The sequence below is a fragment of the Hyaena hyaena genome, unplaced genomic scaffold, assembly GCF_003009895.1.
Source record: "Hyaena hyaena isolate Hyena2069 unplaced genomic scaffold, ASM300989v1 scaffold_141, whole genome shotgun sequence".
NCBI lineage: Eukaryota > Metazoa > Chordata > Mammalia > Carnivora > Hyaenidae > Hyaena > Hyaena hyaena.
In genome coordinates this window covers 1,641,345-1,660,483 of record NW_024080773.1, presented here as the reverse complement: position 1 = coordinate 1,660,483, position 19,139 = coordinate 1,641,345, and the positions used below count along the sequence as shown (strand labels likewise).

The window sequence follows — 19,139 nt, the reverse complement described above, 5'->3', positions numbered from 1 at the left end:
GTTCAGGACAAAACAAAAGAGAGGCTTTGAATGGAGAATAAATTCTAGGCCCTGAAGGCAGCCTTAAATTGGAGAGGAGACCTCTTTCTTTCCTAAAATGCATAAGTTGCCCAAGAGTCAGTGATTCAAAGTCCGCGGAAATGTAGGATGTATGAGCAAGGGATTCCCACGAGCTTTAATTATAAGAATTCCCTATTAACATAGTCATAAGTTACAGTTTTAGCATCCATTAATCGAAGAAATATGTGGCAGAAAATCTCCCTGAATTAAGTACCGTCTTAAAGGACATTTGTATTATTTCTATATTATGTCTGATCTCTCATCCGTCAGTCATCTCTCTTCTATTGCTGCCCTGCGTCCCTGTGGCTTTAGAAAACACTGCAGTGTCAAAAATTGAAAAAAGAAAAGAAGAGGAAAAAAAAGAAAAAAAAGAAAAACCCCAAAAGACAAAGGACATCCTAAAGGCCCAAAAGCAGAATTCCCAACTACAAATAAAGAGCCGTGTGTATGCAGTGTTGATGGAAGAGCATATACAAAGAGAGAAATGACAGGGTGGGGAGGAAGTGAAATAGGAAATGAAATGGCCAGGCAGAGAGACTAAGAGACCTGATTCAGAGGGAGAAATCGTAGGATATGTTTAGAGGCGATGAGAAAGAAACAAAGATGTTACTCAGAGAAACTATATAGTCTGATTACTCCAGAGAGAGAGATATAAAAAGGTAGCGGTAGAGGTATCGATTGTACATCTAGAGAATGGATTAAATGTGACTGTTTAGCAAACCAGTGACCAGAGTGCCCTGATCAGCAGAGTGGAGGGTTATGAATGAGAAAAGGGAGATTATATCTGAATAGAAAGAATTATCTAGGATTAACAAAGCTGTAATCATCAAGACAGTATGGTATTGGCACAAAAACAGACACATAGACCAATGGAATAGAATAGAGAACTCAGAATTGGACCCACAAATGTATGGCCAACTAATCTTTCACAAAGCAGGGAAGAGCATCCAATGGAAAATAGACAGTCTCTTTAACAGATGGTGCTGGGAGAACTGGACAGCAACATGCAGAAGAATGAAACTAGATCATTTTCTCACACCATACACAAAAATAAACTCAAAATGGATAAAGGACCTTAATGCGAGACAGGAAACCATCAAAACCCTAGAAGAGAGAGCAGGAAAAAACCTTCTTGACCTCAACCGCAGCAATTTCTTACTTGACACATCCCCAAAAGCAAGGGAATCAAGAGCAAAAATGAACTACTGGGACCTCATCAAGATAAAAAGCTTCTGCATGGCAAAGGAAACAATCCATAAAACTAATAGGCAACTGACAGAATGGGAAAAGATAGTTGCAAATAACATCAGATAAAGGGCCAGTATCCAATATCAATAAGAAACTCATCAAACTCCACATGCCAAAAACAAATAATCCAGTGAAGAAATGGGCAGAAGACATGAACAGACACTTCTCCAAAGAGGACATCCAGATGGCCAACAGACACATGAAACGATACTCAGCATCCCTCCCCATCAGGGAAATACAAATCAAAACCACACTGAGATACCACCTCACGCCAGTCAGAGTGGCTAAAATGAGCAAATTAGGAGGCTCTAGATGCTGGTGAGGATGTGGAGAAATGGGAACATTCCTACACTGTTGGTGGGAATGTAAGCTGGTGCAACCCCTCTGGAAAACAGTATGGAGGTTCCTCAAAAAGTTAACGCTAGAACTCCCCTATGACCCAGCAGTAGCACTGCTAGGAATTTACCCAAGGGATGCAGGAGTGCTGATGCGTAGGGACACATTGTACCCCAATGTTCATAGCAGCACTGTCAACAATAGCCAAAACATGGAAAGAACCTAAGTGTCCATCGATGTGGCATATTTATACAATAGAATACTACGTGGCAATGAGAAAGAATGAAATCTGGCCATTTGTAGCAACATGGATGGAACTAGAGGGTATTATGCTGAGCGAAATAAGTCAGGCAGAGAAGGACAGATACCATATGTTTGCACATATAGGTGGATTAGGAGGAAGTTAATGGAGGTGATGTGGGAGAAGAAGGGGAGAAATAGTTGGGGAGAGGGAGGGAGGCAAACCGTGAGAGACTCTTAAATGCTGAGAACACACTGAGGGCTGATGGGGGGGAGGGGAAGGGGGATCTTGGGCATGGAGGAGGGCACTTGTTGGGATGAGCACTGGGTGTTATATGGAAACCAACTTGACAATAAACTATTTAAGAAAAAAAAAAACAAAAAATACTGCAGTGTCAGTACCACGTTCCAGGCACTTGGAGACCTGTCTCCTGCCTGCCTTTGTAGTCTCAGTCTCCTGGCCCTTTGCTTTTTGTTCTCTCTGTACTTCAGCTACAGAGGTGTCTTTTTGGATCTTTGGTCAGATATAGACCTCTATCTCATTCCGACCTCTGTGCCTTTGCATTTGTTTTCTCTTTCATTGAGAATGGTGGTCTCCACAATCTTTGCGTGATTGGATCCTATGGTCAGAGAGCCCCTAGTTCAGAGAAGCCTTCTTGATGCCCCAGGTTATACAGACTTTCCTGCTCTTTGAAGTAACAGTAGGTGCTCTGTAGACATTACAAGACACAATAACCACGGTGTAGAATATCCTTTGGTTTAATGTTGAGAAAACTAATGAGGCTCTGTTTATTAATGGTGAATAATGCTAGTTTCTTTGTCAGAGAAGTAGGTGTGTATTTTCCTATATTTCCCTAGAATTGCCCATTTTTACCAAAGCTTGTGTAGAAAGATTATCTCTATCCAACATTATTTGTGTCTATTCAAATAATAGACAATAAGTCAATGGGGAAGTGGATTTTCCAAGTCATTTTCTAAAACCTGAAAGTTTGGAAGACTCAAGACTGGAAATACTGGTATTAAATTGTCTGGGGGTATTATGTCACCTAATGAAATTTTTAAACAAGGCAAGGATTATCATGTTGGTTTCAGCACTTGCAAATTAAGGCACATTAAATTCTGAGGGTGTTAGAAAAATAATCTATATCCAGCCATGTGCCGGAGCCAACTCCTAACTGGCTCATATAGGAACTGGTTGTTAAATTTTCAGGAATTTTGCAAGCAGGTTGACTTTACATTAGTAGAATTGAAATTGGCTTGAAATTGGCTATGGTGGGAGTATTTATACCATAGAAATTGGCAAATGTTACAAACCAAAGCTTCCCCTCCCTCCACTGGAGAGCCATTTTACCAGCATACCATTTATATATAGCCAATATTTCAGAGGCTGACAATTCGGTGATGACGAATCAATAGGGCGAGCTCAAAATAGCCACGTTCCTTTTATGGTGTTTGTATTTCCAAAGCCACCCATTTGGAGCACGGAAGAAGAACAATGTTAATGGATTGTTTACACACAGAAGCAGACAGGAAGGATCAAGAATCAAGATCCTTGTGTTTGCTTCTTACAGCCCCCAGGTCAGACTGCTGAATCCGTGCATGTTGTTAAAATATGTACTCTGAGTGAGAGCAGATAGCCGCCTTCTGGAACTTGTGATCACAGCTCTCCCCAGCTCCCATACTGATCACCAAGCCCACTGGCATCACATGCAGCATCATATTTTAGGTACAGCGAGTTTCTTAGACTGTGTCTCAAGGAAAGAGAAAGATCCCCAGGAGAGTGAGGTGAGGCTCTGATTGATTCTCGTCCATAAAGCTGGAACAGGGGGAGACTAAGAGTTGACCCAATGGCTCAAGCCCTCCATGGGAAAGGACTCAAGGGGAACTTATATGCAGGGGCAGGGCAGTCAGGATTAGTCACTGACAAGAACATCTTTGGGCCACACCATACAGAGGCCTGAGGCGGATTGTTAGTGATGTTTAAGGGGCAGACATCTTATTGGGCCATACTTGTGGGAAAAGATAGATGCTAACACTTAGGGCCCATATTTCGTGGTTTGTTTTGAAGTGACCCAAACGCATATATGATGACCCCTAGTGTGTTTCTTCAAAGACTTGAGACTGAACGTCCTCCATTCAAAAGAAATTTGGGAAGCAAGAGCAGCCTGAAGCCCCGCTTCCCCACTGACTTTGTGGTCACCATTGGGAAAAGCTGGATAATTCTAAGAGATTGTGTTAAATCTCAGGGTTTCATCATTTCTGAAGTCTTCATAAAATAGGGCAATAGTCCTACTTAGGAGAAAAGAGAAGTGGCTTTCTTCAGTCATCCTTGGATTGAGCTAATTATTTTTTTGGAACAGGGCTCTCCTTTGAAGCTTGCATTTCCAGGGCTTAAGTTTGTAATGGTGCACTATTAACGTTTCCCAAAGGGTAAGATGCCATCAGTAGCTAAAAAGGTTGGAATTCTGGGATTGTTGGCTTCCAGGTGTTATTTTAGTAGAAAATACAAACCTATTGATGACCTTACTCTTTGACCCAAATAAAGAAAGGAAAGGAATTTTATGTAAAGAGATGCTTTAACTGTTTGATTCAGATTAATTTCCTCGAGATCAACGGGTCCTGCTGTTTGGACGTATGATCCTAGTAGATCTCAGGAGTCACTCTGAAGGTGCTACTGCCATTCTTGACATCAGAGATGGTGAAGATAATTAGGAAAGGAAATCTTATGATAGTCATAGAGGGTGACAGAGTTTTGCCTTAAGTTTTGGGAAGCTGGAATAAACAAACAGCTGAAAAGTCCTGTCAGAATAACATAAACATCTCACTTAAAATTTTTTTCAATGTTTGTTTGTTTTTGAGAGAGAGAGAGAGAGAGAGAAACAGCATGAGTAGGGCAGGGGCAGAGAGAGAGGGAGACACAGAATCCAAAGCAGGCTCTAGGATCTGAGCTGTCAGCACAGAGCAGATGTGGGGCTCAAACACACTAACCCTAAGATCATGACCTGAGCTGAAGTCAGATGCTTAACCGACTGAGCCACCCAGGCATCCCAAAAGTCTCACTTTTAAAATAGTCTGTTCGGAAGTTCTTAACAACTGACTGTCTCTATATTAGGTGAAAATTTCTACCATTAGTGTTTAATTTTTTTAAAAACATTTTTATTTATTATTGAGAGAGAGACAGAGCATGAGCGGGAGAGGGGAAGAGAGAGGGGGAGACAGAATCTTAAGCAGGCTCTAGGCTCTGAGCTGTCAGCACAGAGCCCATCGTGGGGCACAAGATCATGACTTGAGCAGATGTCAGACACTTAACCAACTGAGCCACCCAGGCGCCCCATACTATTAGTGTTTAAACACAGGCCACATGAACAAGAATCTATTGCAAAGGGTAACACTGAATATGCCAATAAAAGACAATCAGTATTAAATATGTCATTATTTCAATGAGAAGTAGATTAAATGAGATTATTTTTATTTCTCTGAATAGCACAATGACTTTTTCATAAATTGCCTTTAAAGTAAAAGATTTCTCAATATAATAAGCATGTCCCATTCTAGAAAATTTTATAAATAGATGAAAGTAGAGAGAAAGAAATATATAATTCTGTCACCAAAGGCAACCAATGCCAACATTTTGTTTATTTCCTTCTAAATTTGTTTCAGGTCCTCATTGTATATTCTCTTACTCCTGTTTTTTTTATCACTGCTACTGCAGTTAATACTGTTACCACCACCTTCACCTACCATTTCCTGGAAAGTAACATTACGGTCTTCACACATAATTCTGTTGAGTTGGTAATTTTTTTCCAGTTTTATTGAGAAATGATTGACATCGTCACTGTGTAAGTTTAAGGTATACAACACGGTGGTCTAATTTATATATATTGTGAAATGATTATCACACTAGGTTTACGCTAACAACCCTCATCTCCTATGGATAAAATAACAAGGAAAGAAAAATATCCCCCCCAACAGCTTTCTCTCTCTATTGTATAGCAGTGCAAACTGTAGGCATCAAGCTGTCTATTACATCCCCATCCTTTCATGTAATGGCAACTCTACATTTTGACAACCTTCTTCCAATTCCTTCTTCTCCTATCCCCCCACCTCTAGTAACCACAAATCTGATCTCTTTTCCATGAGTTTGGCGTGTGTGTGTTTAAATTAGATTCCACAAAGAAGTGAGATCATAACGTATTTGTTTTCCTCTTATTTCACTTGACATAATGCCTTCAAAGTTCATTCCAGTCATCAAAAATGGTAGGATTTCCTCTTTTATGTATGAATGATATTCCATAGTGTGTGTTTGTGTGCGTGCATGTGTGTGCATGTGTGTGTGTACATCCCGCATATTTTTTATTCATTCATTCGTCAGTAGACACTCCAGTTGTTTCTATGTCTTTCTTGGCTATTGTAAATAATGCTGCTCTGAACGTGGAGCTGTAGATAATCTTGTCAAGTTAATGTTTTTATTTCTTTTGGTTATATTCCCAGAAGTGGAATTACTGGATCATATGGTGGTTCTATTTTTAATTTTTTAAGAAACCTCACTGCTGCTTTCCATGGTGGCTGCACCAATTTACATTCCCACCAACAGTGCTCGAGGGCTCCCTTTCCTCCACATCCTTGCCAACATTTGTTACCTCTTGTCTTTCTGATCGTGGCCATACTGATAGATGGGTGTTGATCCCCTCCTGGCCTTCTTTTATTCTCAATTTTCTCATTACCTAAATTCTTCTATCTCTAAATTCTCTTGTAAAATATTTTCTTACTCTAAAAACAATTCTGTATTCTGCTTTTTCACTTAGAGTGTAAGAATTTCCCCCATACTGTTAACATTCTTCATAAAAGGTCTTCGTTGCTTTGTAAAGGTCCCTTGTAAGTATATTTTTCATACTGGTAAATTTTCAACTGTGTTTAGTTTTTTATATGTACCTTTTTATTACTGAACACCAATTCATTACAAAGCATACTGTGTGACGGCTAAAGTCCGGTTGGACTCTAAGGTCTAGAAGAAAGGCCACCCCGAAATGGGGAGAGTTAGTGCTCTAATCAGTATTTGCTACTCAGGTCATCTGCTCTGTGAAGCGGATGTGGACAAAGGACCAGCTTGTAGGCAGACGCTTTTTAAATGAAGACTCTTTTAAAAAAATTTTTTTTAATGTTTATTAATTTTTGAGAGACAGAGCACGAGTGGGGGAAGGATGGAGAGAGGGAGACACAGAAGCTGAAGCAGGCTCCAAACTGCTGACAGCTCAGAGCCTGATGCGAAGGTTGAACTCACAAACTATGAGATCATGACTTGAGCTGAAGTCAGACGCCTAGCCAGTTGAGCCATCCAGGTGCCCCAAATGAAGACTGTTAATATACAATTCCAAGTGTGTTGCTTTCTCTCTGTGTTTTTAAGGTCTTTGCTTTTGTTTTATCTCCAGCAGCCCTCTGACTGTGCTCCTCCTGACAAAATATTTCTTAGTTTCTCTTTAATTTTTGTATCCTTAAGAAGTCACTTGAACCTTCTTATCCCTGAGAGACTCAAATTACTCCCATCTTTAAGTTCTGCAAAACTTTCCTGGGTGACTGCTAAATCCCAATTATAGAATTTGTGTATATCTTTCCCGCTGACTACCTGTTTAATCCATGTCTAAATCATCTCATGTTTAAAACTATCTGGTTCAATGGAGTTTTACCTTCCTAGTTACCTCACTCTAAACTGCTTCAAGAAATAGATTTTCTTTAAAATTACATAGGGTTTGGATAAAGAGCTATCACATTTCTACCAGTTGTTTCAAACAGGTAATTAGGAGTCCAGTGATTACCATTTTTAAAACCAAAACATTACCCTCAAGTACCTGTACTGTAACTGGCACTGTTGTTAACACTTGGCATAGAGTAGAGATAAAGCTAAAAGTGATCCCCACCCATGTGGAGTGTAAAGTCTAGTGGAAGATGCACATAAAAATAAACAGGTAATTTTTTACTGTTTTTACTATAATTATGTATAGTACATCACATCCTGATGTTCTTTTATAATATGTAAAGATAGTGATAAGAGTGTTTGTGTCATAGAATCTTTTTCAGGCTGCCTGGGTGGCTCAGTTGGTTAAACATCCAACTTTGGCTCAGGTCATGATCTCACAGCTCAGGAGTTGGAGCCCTGTGTTGGGCTCTGTGCTGACAGCTCAGAGCGTGGGGCCTGCTTCCGATTCTGACTCTGTCTCTCTCTGCCCTTACCCTGCTTGTGCTCTCTCTCTTTCTCTTTCTCTCTCTCTCAAAAATAAGTAAATATTTAAAAAATTTTAAAAAATTAAGTTTCTTCTATCTTGTTCACATTCATTCTTAAACTAAGCTGCAAACTTCAAGTTAAAATGCTTGTCTACTGGCTTTCTCAGTCTTTGTGATTAAAGAGCATCGTGAAACAAAATGGAATTTCATACTTTTGCTTGGTTGTTGGTTGATCACAGGTGTGTTAAATGATACTGTATTTAAAGGAAATTTTCTCCATGCCTTTCCTACTGCCACGAGATTACTTTGTTGTCAGGTCTTTCAGAACATGACTGGATTCCTAACAAGAAAATGCATTGCAGTGTGCCAGAACACTGGATGGCCCTGCTGAACTTCAGAGACTGTGAGAACATTTGTCAGATATGCCAATAAATCTTCCCTCTCTCTCCCTAGGTCCAAGGATCTCATAAAGGAAGCTATCCTTGACAATGACTTTATGAAGAACCTGGAGCTGTCGCAGATCCAAGAGATTGTGGATTGTATGTACCCGGTGGAATATGGCAAAGACAGTTGCATCATCAAAGAAGGCGACGTGGGCTCCCTGGTGTATGTAATGGAAGGTATGGTTTGTAACCCCGAGTCTCTGACATGCAGATATTCCCTTTTCCTCCTATTGGCCCGCACACTGATGGTGACGTTACATGGGAAAGGTCCACATTTCCCTCTTGTGTTGTTGAGAAACAGTTTGAAAAGAGATGGGACCCGACTTAGATACAGTGGTTGACTAGTTGTACACAGGGTTTGTTTAGAATACGAATCTGAGAATCGAGTAGTTTTCTAGACATGGGGAAAGTGTGAGAGCATGAAAGAAAGAAATGCTGTTTATTACACTGTGTACGTCTGCACACTGTCAGGTCGTTGAGCAAGCTCACGAAGCTTCCAGAGAAGCTTGAGGCCATTGGAAAGTATTTTTGGTCACATAATCAAAGTGTCAACTCTACTTTTAATTTTCAGGATGTGACTGGGTTTCCTGCTCTCATGCTTCTATAAAAAGAGAATGTTTTCAGTGTTTTGTATATGTGTGAAAGAGACAAATCAGATTGGTCGGAGGGCCTATTAGCTGCCTAATTAATAAGAGTGATAGATTGTTTCATAAATCTTACACAAATTAAGATAGAAACTGCCTTGAAAAGAAAGAGAGGCACCATACAAATTTCTTTTATGCTGAGACAGATTTTCCTAATGTTCATTTCTCACTTGGAGATTGTAATGCCATGTTTTCTTTCTGGGGGGAAACAAAAGCCTGAGATGATGACCAGATCAGCCAAGGAGAAAGTGAGTTCCGAAGTGCCTGTAAGACCACAGCGTTGCCATACAGAAATCACAGTCAGCCTGTAGGTGGTGATGGGTGGTTGACATTCATGGTGCTTTCCTAGAATTGTCAAGTTCATAGGTGGTTACAAGAAGGAATGTATCTGAAGAGGTGACTTAACTTCTCTGCATTTCATCTAATTTATATATATACATATATATAAAAGGCACTACTTGTTTCTGACAGTGGTTCTCAACTGGTGATGATTCTGTCCCTCCATGGGACATTTGATATTACCAGGGGACAGTTTTGGACAGGTTGGGTTGTCACAATTGCAGTGGGGACAGGTTGGGTGTGGAGGCTACTGGTATCCCATGGGTAAAAACCAGGAACATGGCTTGCTGGGTAGGTGCCCGCAACAAGGAATTACCTGGCCCAAATTGTCCTTAATGATGGCATTGGAACATCCTGCTCGTTCTTTCTTTATGAGATTATTAGGAAGTTAATAAAAACAATTTGAGTAAATGTTTAATGTACAGTGTAAAATGTTATTAAAATGTTATAAAATAGCAGCGAGTGCTATTATTTCCATCAAATTCCTGACAGGATATAAAAAAAGGTTCTTCCTGCATATGTCATTCACCTTTTAATTTTCCTTTGTCATCTTCTTTTTGAAACATATTAGGCATTCAACTTTTAAGTTATAATTTCATTTTTTTTTCTTTAGAATTTCAGCTTTTGTGTCAACATTATAATGCTTTTCCCCAGGCCAAAAGGAGATAAATGATCAGCTAGGCTTTCTTATGGATATAAGCAAGACGCAATAAACAAAAACCCAAACAATACTCACTTGCCGGACAGTTGCAGGGGAAAGAGATGAAATTATAGGGAAAGAGTAAATGTGGGTAGTGAGCAAAATGGATGAGAAAGAGTTGAGAAATCTATAGAGGCCAAATGTAACCTAGAAATATAGAGGGATGGGTTAAGAAGCACTAACAATTACAAACCAAGCTGAAGCATTTCTTAGATTACAGTCTATCAGCGGTTTCGTAGTTGATTTTTGAGATAATTCATTGTCAGGCATGTTTGTAAGAACATGCCTCTTGTATAAAGCAAAGTACACCTCACTTTGACTATTTACAAATGCGAATTATTGAAAATCCATTCAAGAAATAGATATTTTGAAAACTTGTATGCCCACTTCTCCTTTATGTTGAATAGCTTACAGAAATAAATTTCCACACAGCCTTGCAGATTTTCTCTAAAAAATACTGTTTATGCATACTATTCTGTTTTCTAACAGTAACAGCCAGTCTACTAGCTATGGTAGAAGAAGCTTAGAAATCATAGTTAATGTTTATTGAGTGCTTAGAACAAAGCCCAACATACTGAGCATGCTTTTGTAAACACTTTCCATGTATACAGTGTATTTAACGTTCAAAACAATCCTGTGAGGTAAGAGGTAATATTTATTGTTTTTTCTTTATGGCTGAAGAGATGGAGGCCCAGTGAAGTTAAGTAATTTGCCTGGGTCTCCCAATTGGTTTATAGTAGAATTAGGACTGAACCCAGGTAGTCTGGATTCAGAGCTCCAGCTTTTAACTGTAGGGCTATGTGGTAGGGTTCTCCAGAGAAGCAGAGCCGATAGATAGATAGATAGATAGATAGATAGATAGATAGATAGATAGACAGACAGACAGATATTGATGGATAGATATTTATTTTAAGGAATTGGATCATGTGATTGTGATACTGGCAAACCCAAAATCTACATGGGAAGTCAGCAGGCTGGAGATCTAGGGAAGAGTTGATATTACTGTTCAAATCTGAAGGCTGACTGCTGGCAGAATTCCTTCTTCCTCAGTGGAGGTCAGTCGTCTTTCTATTGAGGCCTTCAACTGATTGGTTGAAGCCCACCAACATTAGGAAGGTAATCTGTGGCTTAAAGTCTATGGATTTATATGCTAATTTTATCTACCAAATACCTTCACAGAAGGATCTAGTATGATGTTTGACCAATCCTGTCTGGACAACAGGGCCTAGCAAGCTGACACATTAAATTAACCATCCCGACTCCACTGTTTGTCAACTCTGCCCCTGCGTGTGTCTCCCTAAACCGTGCTTCATCTCCAAATAAAGATAGCAACCAGGTCAGAGCGCCACCTACCATGTACCTTTCAGCTATGGCTGAAAGTCCGCTAGCACTTTGCCCCCAAGAGTATGGAGTCCTTGGCTGATATTCACTCTTCTTAATATCCCATAATTTAAATACTATGTCGTAAAGCTAATGCTTAAGTGATGTGATGTAAAGGCAGTCCATCTTATGATACATGAGAAGGGGGATATGAGATAGGAAAACAAGAATTTTGTGCACGTACATACACACACACAGAAACATACACACGAACATATTTATGACAAACTAGAGAAGAAATACCGAAGGCAGGCTTTCCTAGGCAAAGATGAATATACTAATTTCTCCTCCATTGCTACAAGCTAATTTTAATAAATTTTATTTCTCTTCCTTTTACTGCTGGATTGACTAAATAGCAAGTCATCTTAATTATCTTTTTTTAAAACAGGGTTGTAAATAGTATATCAATATTCAGAGTCACAGATTTTGCAGTGATGCCCTTGATTGCCTTCAGTGAAACTCAGTAAAATGACTATAATCTTAATATGTGATGCCGATCTGTCCCCAAGCTGTAATTCTAACCTGTTCAGTGTAACTTTGGCTGATCTGACACTAATATCCTCATGTCAAAATAATTTCAAATTAAAAAAAGAAAACATCATTTAAATTTTTATAAGTTTTAATTGGAGAAATGCTTCATTGTTTACTTTTTTTATCAGCATATTTAATCGTCTCAAAATTTAGAGAGCAATGCTCTTGATATAGATGGATTCTTTCTTGTCTGCGAGCATTAATATTTATAAAGAGTATACCATAGCCACAATGGATCAGTGGGCTCCACAGGATCATTCACAAACTTGCTCATCATCCAGATATTCAGAGAAACACCCAGGGAGTTTACATGGAAGAGTAGCCCAATTTTCTCTCTCTTTCCTTAAATGAAGTTTCTTTGTATAATGCCATTGAACATGTGCCTTAAATGATTTTTATTTTAGCTGGGCAGGGTCCCAAGTATGATTGCACACCTAAATGCCAGAATTTCTCATCGTTTTAGCAAAAGAGAATAGTCATATGGTAAGGCTTCACTAATGAGGATGACAGGGAAAATCATCTGGGGGTAGTGTAAATATATTATGTATTTTCAAGCAAAATGAGTTGTGTGACTTTCAGATACTTAAAATTGCTGGCTCGGAGAAGTTTCCTTTTTAAGTTTTAATCAGAATTGTTTGGAATTAGTTTCTTAAGACAGTAGTGTAAGTAGGTTAAATTGCTAAGGCTCTCTTATACTTTAGTTATGTTTTCAACTGGATAAATGAATCTTATAAAGTACTTGAATACAGTTTATTTTCTTAGACATTGGCCTTAATATCGATGTAAAATTTGAAACTATCCTTACATTCTTGCCCTCCCTGTTCTTATTATAAAGATAGGTTTAGTCTCCTATCATCCAACATAAATCGTAGTCTGATTTAGTGACTTTTGATGGTGGTGTGATTAAAATACCTTTTCTGTGAATCTTAATTGAGTATTTTCATATTGAAAAATGTTGAATTTGTATCCGTCATAGTGGTTGATTTGCTTAGAGATACTGGTTTTGCATGTTTTCTGCGATATTTGTGGGAGCAGATAGATTATATTTTATTTTCTAAAAAACTGTGAGTTATCTATTTAGTGTTCTTTGAGCCTTGGCTATCTTAAGTTAAACTCTTTAATGAAATTATCCATTCTTTTGTGAGGTTATGAAATTGTCCATTCTTTAATGTTAATAGCTTTTTATCAACTACTGATAAATACCAGGTACTGTTCATTTTATAGGTATTAAATTTGAATCTTCAGAGCACCCCTTAAGAAGTAGGTATTATATCATCTGCATGTTGATAGCTAAAAGACCTGATGATAGACAAGGTAAATGACTTGGCCAGGATCATACAACCAGTATGTTGGGGTGCATGTGCTCTTGAGTTCCCATATGTGGTGACTGGGCAATGTTAACTTTCAAAGTACAGATTAGGGGTATCCGTGTGACATATTTATTATGTATTATATATTATTATCCCAGTTTGAAAAGCCCATAGAAAATGCGCAACATTAAAACATAGGATAAAAAAAAAGTTTTATTACTTTCAAGGAAGGAATAGAACTTAAATGGCAATTCCAAAAGAGAATAACCCAGGTGTTTCTATAAATACCTCTTACTTCAGCCTCTCTGCACCCTTTGAACATTGAACTACTTTTTGACCTCTCCATTGATCTTCGACCTTTCACTCCTCTCCTCTTACCCGTTCTCTCTTCCTTATTGAAAGAGCAGCTGGAACTTGGCTGAATCTTGGCTCACCTCTGTGTCCTTACTGTTTGGGACTCAACTCTGCTGTGCACCTTGAAGGATCTATTTTTTTTTTTTTTAATGCACGTAATGAATAGCATTGTTCTTTTTTTTTTTTTTTTTTTCTCACAGGCTCTTTAAAGAAGTTCTTTGCACACTTTTAATATGGCCTTTGTACACAGATGCTAAGTGATATTTGACAGTTGATATCAACACTCAGGAACGAGCCTCACCTTTCTGTTCCTACTGAACCAAGATTGCCCTTTTCCCTTCTGAAGACCAACTCATGGGGTCACCTGCTCCCTTCTACACTCTGTGGGCTGATGCCAGGTCTGCCTGTTAGATTGATGTCTAACACTGTTAATTCTTCAGTGTGGACATTGTGCTGGCCACCCTTTGGAAGTTAACTCACACAACTCAGTGATACTTCCGGCACTGTCCCCCTCTCCCCCTGAAACATTCTTGCTATCTTTAGATAATTAAATGATGTATGAAAGCTGACATTCAAAGAGGGATTTTGTATAAAATTGAACATTAATGATGAGCCTCACCGTGTCATTTAGCATTCACAACACTACCTGAGAGTATGAGGGAATTGAATGCATTTTCATATGAATGAGCTCTCTCAGTAATTTTAACATGAGAAACAGAAAATTTTATTCTCCAAAATCAGGTGTTGTCTTTTGGCCTTATGAGTTTTTCATGTTAATCTGAAAGCTATCTTTAGAATAGATGAAATACCAATGAACTTAAAATTATTTTGAGCTTCTTTCATTGGACCGTGCTTATAAAGTTCATGTTAAAGAGCAAACGTATGCCCTGGCTATAGAAAAACAAAACAGACGTCTATTTATAAGAAGTTATCATAAGCCAAGAGAATCTGGAAGCATTAAATGCACATATTAAACTCTATTTCAGTTATGGAGTCAATGGGGAAGACAAGGGACTGAGGTATTTAGATGGCTTGGGAGTATCGTGTTTATTTTGGAGTGCCAGGCTTCAAAAAAGCCTTTGATAGGCTTGGCCAGGTCCAGAAAGCACTATGCATATATAAATGATATTGTTGCATGTATAGATGGGAAGTTTAGGAAGAAAGGATAATGTTTTGAACATCGAAACTGCTGTCTTTTGAGAATGAGTTACTCTTCCTGAATCTAGATGAGCAAAGAAGAGACACCAGTTCTAGGGAGGACTTTGGAATCAGTATGCTGCTGATGACGTGCTCCTGAAGTGACATGAGCAGCCTGATGTGGTGGCAAGAACAGCATCTCAGGTAGCATTCCAGCAGTGACTAAGTGGCACCTGCTTGAAGGAAGTTCGTGGGGGTGGAGGAAGGATTCCCTGTGGCTGAATCAGAACGCATCTCTGTCCCCTCCCTGAACTCCCACATTCTCAGTCTGTGGGTGTGTGAATAGGGATCCTAGTAGCCAGTCTGTGGGCACCCGGCCCTCCAAAGGCTTCCTCTCAAAAACTTACCTGTACATGCAATGTGTGTTGTTACTTTTAAGGGTTTCTGTACTCAATGATAGAAATCTCATTACATTGCATGTGTTTTTCTGTTAATTTTTTTCATTCAGTTTGATGTGCTGTGAAACCCAATTTGTTTATCCTTTCTGCTAATGATTATATTTGGATTGTTTCCAGTTATTTTGCCCTAGATTACTAATGAGACTGAACATCTCTTCATATATCTGTGGGCTGTCTGTGGTTCTTTTGTGAAGTGTTTGTTGTAGTCTTCTGCTTGTTTTCTTGGGATTGCTTGATTTAGTTCAGATTTTCATCCCTGTTGCTTACATGCATTGCAAAATATCTTTCTCAATCTATAGCTTTAATTTTTACTCATTTGTGATCTCTTCTGATGGACAGAAGTTACTAATTTTGCTGTAGTCAAATATATCAGCCTTCCTGGTTTATGCTTTTGGTATCGTTGTAAGAAATCCTTTTTGTCCATGAAGGCACGTACTTAAGTCAGGTGTAAGAGGAATTATCTATCAAGTAATATGACCACATTTATAATCTAAATGAAAGTTGTCCACTTCAAAGCAGGAAACTGGGAAGGCAATATATTTTTGCTTCTCTGTTCTTTTCCCCCAGTATATTTTAAGAGTTCTTTAGAAATTGTCCTTAGAGGGGAGTACATATTTTTGAATATGCTTGCTTTTTTCTTTTTTGTCTTTTTTGTGTGAGGGTGCGTTTTATATTGGGAAATAATCCCAAATCAGTTAGTGACAAATTTGACGAACAGGGGTAGGTGATTACACAGAGTGATAGCTTTTTCCTTTGTGTCTAATAAATATAAAGATGTATGTATATTATGCAGCATCATGAAGTAGTAGCATTTGTTGTACAAGTCAAGAAAAATTAACAAGAGGTTTTAAGGACACAGTTTATTGAAAAGTGGACATATTTTGAAGGATAATATTCTTTTTCTAATGTGTTTATTTTTGAAGGAGAGAGAGAGCATGAGCAGGGGAAGGGACAGAGAGAGAGGGAGACACAGAATCCAAAGCAGGCTCCAGGCTGTGCTGTCGGCACAGAACCTGATGCGGGGCTCACAGTCCTGAACCGTGAGATCATGACTGGAGCCGAAGTCTGATGCTTAACCGACTGAGCCACCCAGGTGCCCTGGAAGGATAATGTTCTTACTACTCATTAGGCAACTTGTATCTTTGTGTGATTTTGTAAAAATAGCTGTATCACACTGTGGTTCTAACATTGTCCTCCATTTTCTTTCTGAACTATTAAGGTGGAATTTATTTCAAATCGTTGATGGTGGAACTGAATATATTAAGGAGGAAAATAGTGTGGCTTCTTATTTTTGAAGACTCCTGAAAGTGAAAATCCTTGAAAATTATCGTGCTTGGTTTTTTTTCTTTGACCAAAAATGTTGGAAAGCCATTGTTAAAAAAAAAAGAATCTGAAATCGTTAAAGGAGATCATAGGTTAGGTTAAAAAGGTACAAGTATTGTTTTTCTTACTCTTAGTTCATAAACGGTTATGTGTTTTATTTCTGTGCTGGTTCATTTTGCTACAATATCCATCTCTCAATTCTGCAATTTTGAGAGAATGCTAGATTTTAAAGTTTAAAAATGCATTTTCATCGAACATGAAAAATGAAAACAGCGAGGCTGAAAAATGGAAAGAAGATATGGATTAGTAACTTTTTGGCAGTGGTGTGATAACACAATGATTTTCTGCTAATGAGGTAAAACTTACTTTGGCCATCATTACGTAGAACTGTTGACCAGTGTGCATGCTGAACATTAGACAGGCTTCTGACGCTGCTGTGGGTTCAATTTAAAATCACATAGATGTATTTCTGCAGAGACTTTTAACTAGATTTCAAATGATTTTTGTAGGGGGCTTGATAGACTAATGCTTTTAATATCCATTCTTCTAATGAAAAATCCCTGAATGGTTAGCATTTGTGTTGGCATGTGCTCAAAGGGCTGGGCAGATAGGAGCTACTTCTCAGCACAAAGCTCCCTGGTGTGACTGCTATGGCAACAGCCCCCCACCCCCACCCTCAGGACAAAGGACCAATTGGAATTGGTCTCTGAAGTCCTTATTTGGAATTCTCCCATGACTCCGCATTTGAGAAATGCAGACTGTAATAGCACATACTTTATCTGAAATTAAGTACTGTAGCTTTGGAAGGTTGAAGTCTGAGTCTGATCTTTAGATATCTAGGCTCTCCTACAAACTCCTTTCTGATGAAAATGAAAATATTTTTGTGCTAAAGCTTCTTAGGTAGTGCACGGAGATATAAAATTAAGATAGATGATTTAAGATGGTTTTAAAAGTAATTCCTGAAAATTCACGTTTTATGTATATTTAAAATGTCAAGAAGTTATTATTGACTCTATTTATATTAATGATTTATATAGTACCATTTTTTCTACATTATTTACCCAACTTCACCAAGGCTCATTGTTTTTTTGTATGACAAAGCCACCTTTTAGTCATTCATAAGAATATATGGAAGCCAATGGTTTTAAAACAAGACAGAATATTCACTCTCTATTTACTGTGGGCTATTTTGTGTAACTTAATGAGAACACTTAGGTTACTTTGTGTACTTTTCATTATCAAAGCCAGTTAAGTTACTCTGTTCATTTATCAATAGCAAAGCTGTACTAGAAAACTCCTCTGGTGAAGGTGGCCCAAGTATTATGAAAAGTGGTTTTCCATATTCACCAAAACCAATACGCAGTGGTGTATTTACAGAGGAAAGCTTTTCACAAAACCTTTTTGTTTTCAAAAGATTTTCACAAAATCATAATTAACAGTCAATGTATTTAAAAATTTCCTTCAAAAATTGATCCTGCTTCTTTAAAGTATCACTTATTTTCCACTGGCCAAAAGGGGAAATGAGCATCTGTTTCCATTAGAGCTTAATAGCCTATTATCATACCTTTTTGAAAGCCATTCACATCCTCACCCATTTTTTTTTCATTATTATGGTTAGAAGAATATAATTCAGTGTCATACTTTATATTTGACTTGTGTTTACAGAGCATCATTTTATATTATTCTTTTATTATATTGCATTTCATATTGTTTTAGAATATTTAGTACCTTCAGCAGTATTCTTACTATAGAGTGATACTGTCCCCAGTGTTCCATCAATGATGGTATATGCCCTTAAATTAAAGTCATTTTTTAAAGGTTTGTATAATTTGCTCCAGAATTTCCAGTGCAAAGATGTTGATTGACTCAGCCTGTTGTATATGTGCATCCTCAGCATGTGCGTATATGAATTTACATGAAACTGTTTCTTCCTAGAGTTCATGTCCTATTTTAGGAAATGATGGAGTTGTTAATATAATGGATAAGGTTCTAGCAGTGGTTAAATTCAAACTTATGAGAAAAATAGAAGAGTAACAATGATAATCATAAATATTGATAATAAGGCTCTTAAGTCAATTAAAAATTAGTCTGCCAAGAAAATAATTTATAGGTTTTATAGAACAATTTTCATGCCACTTTCTTAAGATTAAGATCACTTCTATGGAAAGTCTTGACACATCTTTTCAGTAATCCTGTGAATTTAAGTTTTTATTTCTTACATCGATTCTAGAGGTCAAAGTCACACGAAACAGGAAGAGTGTTTCAGCAGATTTTTCTTTGTGTTGAGAATTAAGTTCCGTATATACATAGCAGGCATCGCTAAACTACCATGCTTTCCTTCCCTCCATATGGCGAGTTTCTACAAAAGTAGAAAAGGTGTTGGAGATAAAGCAGAGTGTGGATTTGACTGAGTGTCG

General features: G+C 38.1%; 1 protein-coding gene across 2 annotated transcripts in view; it reads left to right on the top strand.

Moving 5' to 3' along the window:
- The window catches only part of PRKG1 (protein kinase cGMP-dependent 1), a 1,246,601-nt gene that overhangs the window by 159,118 nt on the left and 1,068,344 nt on the right, over window positions 1-19,139 (top strand). For both annotated transcript variants that reach the window (XM_039238529.1, XM_039238531.1), the window contains exon 2: window positions 8,557-8,723. In XM_039238529.1, the coding sequence (XP_039094460.1) occupies window positions 8,557-8,723 (167 nt within the window). The remainder of the gene's footprint in view (window positions 1-8,556; window positions 8,724-19,139) is intronic.